The 6,080-nt window shown below is 35.0% G+C and overlaps 1 protein-coding gene across 1 annotated transcript; it reads left to right on the top strand.

The window, feature by feature from the left end:
* The first annotated feature begins 4,041 nt into the window (after window positions 1-4,041).
* On the top strand, window positions 4,042-4,829 carry LOC113277424 (protein PXR1-like). Its single transcript, XM_026526524.1, has one exon. It carries the CDS (start codon window positions 4,158-4,160, stop codon window positions 4,506-4,508), a length of 351 nt encoding a protein of 116 aa, XP_026382309.1. The 5' UTR covers window positions 4,042-4,157; the 3' UTR covers window positions 4,509-4,829.
* Window positions 4,830-6,080: the final 1,251 nt, after the last annotated feature.

Below are 6,080 nucleotides of genomic sequence, written 5' to 3'. Positions count from 1 at the left end.
ACAAACTTACTAAACTCATAAGTCGTCTTCAATCCAGCCTTCATAACAAGGTCTCCAAAAACAACGTTTTTCACAATGTCAGAGACATGTAGAACATTAGTAAGAGTAACTGTTTTTTCCTGAAGTTAATGAGAGTTCAACAGTGCCTTTGCCAATTACTTTGTACATAGGTTCTTCACTGAAGTAATTTTGATTCATTTTCGAACTACCGGTTCGTATGTCTTGTAAATATTTCTATCCTTACAGATATGAATGGTTGAACCACTATCGATTCACCATCCACTACTATTATCAGCAACAACATTGGCAGCTTGCATTACAATTACAAGTTTGTCTTCGACCATATTCGCCTCATTTTTCTTTTGTTTCTTTTGTTGACGACAGTCACGAGCATAATGGTCGGGTTTCTTACATAAGTAGCAGTCTCCCTTCTTCTTCTTGTTGGGATGTTACTTCTTAAACCGAGTATCATTCTTAGGTATAAAAGAATTTTATATCTTAGATTCTTCCGCACTATTGACCTTAGAATGTTTTCAGTTTGTTGAATATCCTTACTTTCTCCTTTACGAGAGTCCTCTTCTATATGAAGATGACGATGTAAACCTTCTAATTCATAGTCAGTCTCAGCATGCTAACGTTTCTTTTTGTAACCATTCCAAGAAGGGGGAAGACGAGAAATAATAACCCCAACAACCAAGGCATAAGCAAGTTCAATTCCAGCATCCATAAGATAATTAACAATCAGTAAAAGTTCACTGAGCTGGGAAATAATTGACTTACTGTCATCCATTTTAAAGTCCATGAAGTTGCAAATAAGGAATTTCTTATTGTTTGCTTCAGAAATCTTTTATTTGTTGTCAAGCGTAGACCATAATTCTTTTGCAGACGAAATACTTCGATGGGCATTATAAACACTAGTCTCCATGGCATTTAAATCATCACCACGACACATGAAATTATCTTCCTGATGCTTCTTACGTCTGGCCTTCAAATAATTAGTGTCATCAGCTTTTGCGGCAGGAATTTTCTCTAATCCATCTTCAAGAACATACCATAACTTGATGGTGATCATAAAAAAATTCACGGTCTCTTTCCAACAAGTAAAATTCTCACCATTAAAACGTTTCAAGCGATTCATAGTCTGGTTCATGACTTGCAAGGATTGAGCAGTGGCGTTTGAAGTTTCACCCTCCATTATCGGAAAAGTATCTGCTGAAAACTGTTGGAAATTGGGTACAAGAGGATGAAAACAGAGAACATAAAGGGTCTATTTGGCAGCTTGGATATGAAAAATGTTGTCCAGGTTAGGGTATTTCTTGGTTTATCCAAGACTATCATGGCAATGGTTATTCTAAATGGTGTTTGTTTTCCACATTGGGTTAATGTAGTATGTTGTTTGTCAACAGACTTGTATACAAGCTAAATTAATTAATTAAAAATAAAATAAAAAACTAAACCATATAAATTTATGGTTTTGAGCATAAGGAATATTTAAATAAAAAAATTAGTTATAAAAATAACTGTCTAACCAGGAAATGATTAAGGTATTCCAGGTTTTACACGTAATTCCAAAACCCCACCTTTTTAACCTCATAAAATTTAGGTAGGATACACTATTCTTATCTTAACATGGAATAAGCACCCCACACAAACACAATATACGGTTATTTAAGGGATAACCCAACCTAGGTTAGGATATCAAGGCTGCCAAACACGACCAAAAGAATGTTGTAATACTGAACTTCAAAGCCTTGCAATTATTTTCAGCAAAATCCCAAATAATTATTGGCGAGTACAATTGGTCAATGAAATAATGCTTTCAGGATATGATGAAGCCTTCACAACGTTGTTGGATTCAAGAGTTGTACTCCCTTGATCCAACCAAGAAGACACAGTATAGGATTATGATGATGCTTAGAGAGAACAGAAAAACGGAGATTTTCGATGTGTTCAAATGGGAGAAAGGCTTCACTATTTAAAGAGGATTTCATGTCTATTGGAATGTTTGTCCATCTCTACAGACGCTTTCAAACGGCATCCAATAATGGGAAGAGACGCATAGCACACTACCACCGCCGCATAGCGGTAAACATTTGAGAATATATCCAACAAAGTTTGATTATAAACGCATAGCAACAAATGACAAAGATTTTGCAAAAATTGAAGGAAAAAGAAAAAACAACAACAAAAGAAAAGGGCAGCATCAACAATAATACCAAAGCAAATTTTAACGTAAGGCATTAATAAACTCGCGAGATTGGGGTATACCCAGATTAATTGAGGTATACCATATAAAACAAAATAGGGTCACTAAGAAGTAAAACCCAGAACCCCTGAGCCATATATTTTCAAAAATGGCTAAAATGCCCTTGTTTAATTTAATTAATTTAGTTAGATTAATTAGTTGAATTAAAAGTTATGAAATCTTTTGGTTGGATTGAACTTATGAATTTTGACCGAAGATTTTTGAGAAAAAAATTTGGTTTTGAGAGTTTTGTTTGTAACAGAAATGAAACCACACTAGTCAAACACTTCTAAAAAGGCGTTTAAATAGTTGTTTAATGATCTCATTCTCCAAATTATAGAAGAAATTGACACTTTCAGAAATCATGGTATGAAAAGTCGGAATGCTCGACCAACCTAGAGGATAACCACCTTATCTAACCGGCAAGCTATTAGTTCCATAACCTGCTGACTAATCTTCAGTTGTCAAGGTCGAGAATGCCAAACACTAACGACTAAAAATCTTATACACACAGAAAAAGGTTGATTTTAGCTATTATTTGTCGTCATGGTTGAAGTTGCACAAAGTGACGACAAACACTAAGTCGTTAAGATAGTTTCCCCAACCATGCCGACTAATAGAAAATGTACACAAAAAAATTGTTTTATGGTAGGTAGTTATTAATCGACAAGGTTCAAGTTTTCAAGACATGACGACCTTAATTACTACAACACTAGTCGGTAAATACCGTGACGACCTTAATTATAAGGATGAATACCGTGACGACCATGTGAATGTTACTTTCATAAATGAAAAGACGTCACGATATTCATCCCAAGAAGACGGCGGCCAAAATAAAATTTGAAAAGTCGTCAAAGTCGACGACTATATAATTGTAGATCAACAGTTTCAATTTTTTTGACCTCATTTGGCATTCAAACAACAAAATAAAGTATTGGTCGTTAGGTTGGGAAGGAGAATGAATTCATTTGAATTGCAATTAAACTCGGCCCAATCTTTTACTAAAAAGGATTGAGCCGAAGGTCGTGTAATTAACACTTGGACTGATATTATCAACCGTGCTAACCTTGGTATGGAAGTTATGCATGAACGTAATGCTCACAACTTCCCTCTAGACCTAGCTGTTGTCGAAGCTCCATCCACAGTGCATTTTGAGTTTGCTAAAAACAAAGGGCTACTAATTAGTCGACGAGTTTTACTTGAGATGAAATGATAGATAAGGAGAAGAAAACCACGAAAGATTAGAAATAGTGTCTGTTAGGTTGGGATTAAAAAAAAATTGATGAGAATATTTAGATAAATTTACCCGTTTAGACAACTCTAATATTTTTTAACCAAATTAAGTTCGTTTAAAATTAAATATACCCCGATTAATCCGGGTATACCCAATCCAGCCGATAATAATAAGTCAAAATACAAGTACAACACTACAACTACAACATTTTAATACATGATAATTAAAAAGGAAATGTAGTATTCTAATTAACGACCGGTTATGGTTAACGACTAGTGCATAAATAACTGAAAAAGGAAAAACTTTATTTACAGTAATTTCTTACACTATTTTCTATGCAATCTCGCATCGCACGAGTCAAGAAATGGAAAAAGAAACTTGTGGTTTAGCATGAAAATTTGTAAGTTTCTCCCTTAGTTTCACCGTAGATTCATAGAAGACATTGTCCTTCACCATTGGAGTGATTTTAACTATAAATGAACAAATTTAATGCTAATTATGTTTATGGTTGGAAAAGAGCAAGTTTAGGGTTCATTAATTCAGTTATTCATTATAAATTAACCTCATAGGCCATCTTAGAATTCTAAATCGCACAACGCTCGTCAATCACCAAAATTCTTCGAGTTGAATCCAAGGATTAACATCCACATATTGTTTTGATAATCATCATATCCTCAAATGGGAGAGAAAGAGGAGAAGCATGACAATTCAGCAGAAAAGCAAGAAGAAAAACACTCAAAGAATGATGAGCATGAGAAAGATGAAGAGAAAACAAAAGATAAAAAGAAGAAGAGTAAGAAGGACAAGGAGAAGAATTCTGGTGAAGGCCATGAAGAAGAAGATGGTGATGGGAAAGAGAAAAAGAAGAAGAAGAATCCCGAAGATAAGAAAGACCCGATAAAACTTAAAATGAAACTTGAAAAGCTTGAAACCAAAATGCAAGCTTTAGCTATCAAGAGAGACGAAATCTTAAAATTGATCCAAGAAGCTAGTACTGCGCCAGTTGCGGAAACCGAACCACCTAAATGAGAAGCATCTACGCTGAGCTATCGACGTTAGAGGGAGTTGGTTAAATACGTACGCGCCGCAGCAACCCTTCTAAACGTTTATATTTATAATTTTATGCTTAACTTGTCTGATCATATATATGAATTTTTTAGGATATTCCCTTTTATATATCTCAATGAAAAAATCTACGTAACCTGTTGTAAAAACACAAAGTACATATGTAATATGGGGTGTTTGCATGCATGTCGATGCTTCTCCGACAGTAATCTATCAGTTTTATGTGAAATTAAAAGCGTTTTCATGAGGTAGAAGCATGAGTACATATATGATCTATTGAGCTGACTTGATATATATATAAATGAATTGCATCAAAAAAAATAAAATGAATTGCATGTTTGCCTTCGGTTTTGCATTGATGATTCCGACGAACGTATGCGAGGAATGAAGCCTGGTCCGTAGCCAATACAAACTTGTGAAAACAGAGAAGTTTGCATGCATGACTTCGGACCGTACCTCATTCCATACATATTGTCATCGATGGTTCAACGCTCTGGCTCACGAAAATGCTACTGGTGTGAGTCCGTATAAGCAAGTCGAAATGATTTGCCAGAATTACTCTACTTCGGATCATTTTATATAAGCTAAGGGAACAGCCAGTTAGTCCGAGCGTCACCAACATTAGTTATCCCTTTCCATGCGGATGTTGCTTCAAATGAAACAGAGCAACAATTTTCATTTATCAGTTTCATTTCAATGATATATCAAGATACGGTAATGTATGACAAGTCAAACTAAATATTGTCGCAGAACTGGGTTCATCTTTGAACCATTAGTGTCATTCTGATTAGGAATAACAACAAGATAAGTGGATATAAAGTAACCATTTGGATTGACAAAATGCAAAATGTGGGATTTTGTGATAATTACTTGCATAGAACTATAGATTATGATACGAACAAAAATCGATTAATACATGGGATGAATAGGAAACTGATGAAATTGATTGTGTTGCGTCTGTAACAATAAAACACTCAAGAAAGATGTTAGAAAGATGTAAGAATAAAAGGATTAATTTCTGGAAAGTAAATAGACATTCAATTGGACTGCAAACAAAGGACAGAGTCACGTGTTCAACACGCTGTCCTTAACACGATATTTGACCGGTACGTCTCAAGAATGAGTGATACCTATACCCTGTGGTCAAGTTCGTATCCAGGATAAAACTGCCCGTTGCAAGCACTGTTAGCACTACAGTACTTTCCCACTCTTACGACCTCAATAGAAATTGCGCACAGAATGAAAAATGAAGGACCACACAGGGGGAGAAGACGAAAAGAAGAGGATAGTAGCTCTTCTGGACACAAAACGAAATGAGAGAAAGTGATCGCTTTATATAGGGGAGAATAGAGAGAGGTCTCATAAACGCGCATTAAAACAATTTCAATTAATTCAGATTTAGCGGAGAATAGAGAGAGGTCTCATAAACGCGCATTAAAACAATTTCAATTAATTCAGATTCTTTCCAACGGTTTGAAACGTTCATGCGTCATTATGTTTGATATAAAACGTTCATGCAAATTTAAATTTGAAATA

Source organism: Papaver somniferum, chromosome 5, assembly GCF_003573695.1.
Source record: "Papaver somniferum cultivar HN1 chromosome 5, ASM357369v1, whole genome shotgun sequence".
NCBI lineage: Eukaryota > Viridiplantae > Streptophyta > Magnoliopsida > Ranunculales > Papaveraceae > Papaver > Papaver somniferum.
The sequence above is the reverse complement of the archived record's forward strand: the minus strand, read 5'-3'. Positions and strand labels throughout refer to the sequence as shown.

Excerpts from the sequence above, each read along its gene's own strand:
- LOC113277424 (XM_026526524.1), top strand. The coding sequence starts at position 4,158 with ATGGGAGAGAAAGAGGAGAAGCATGACAATTCAGCAGAAAAGCAAGAA.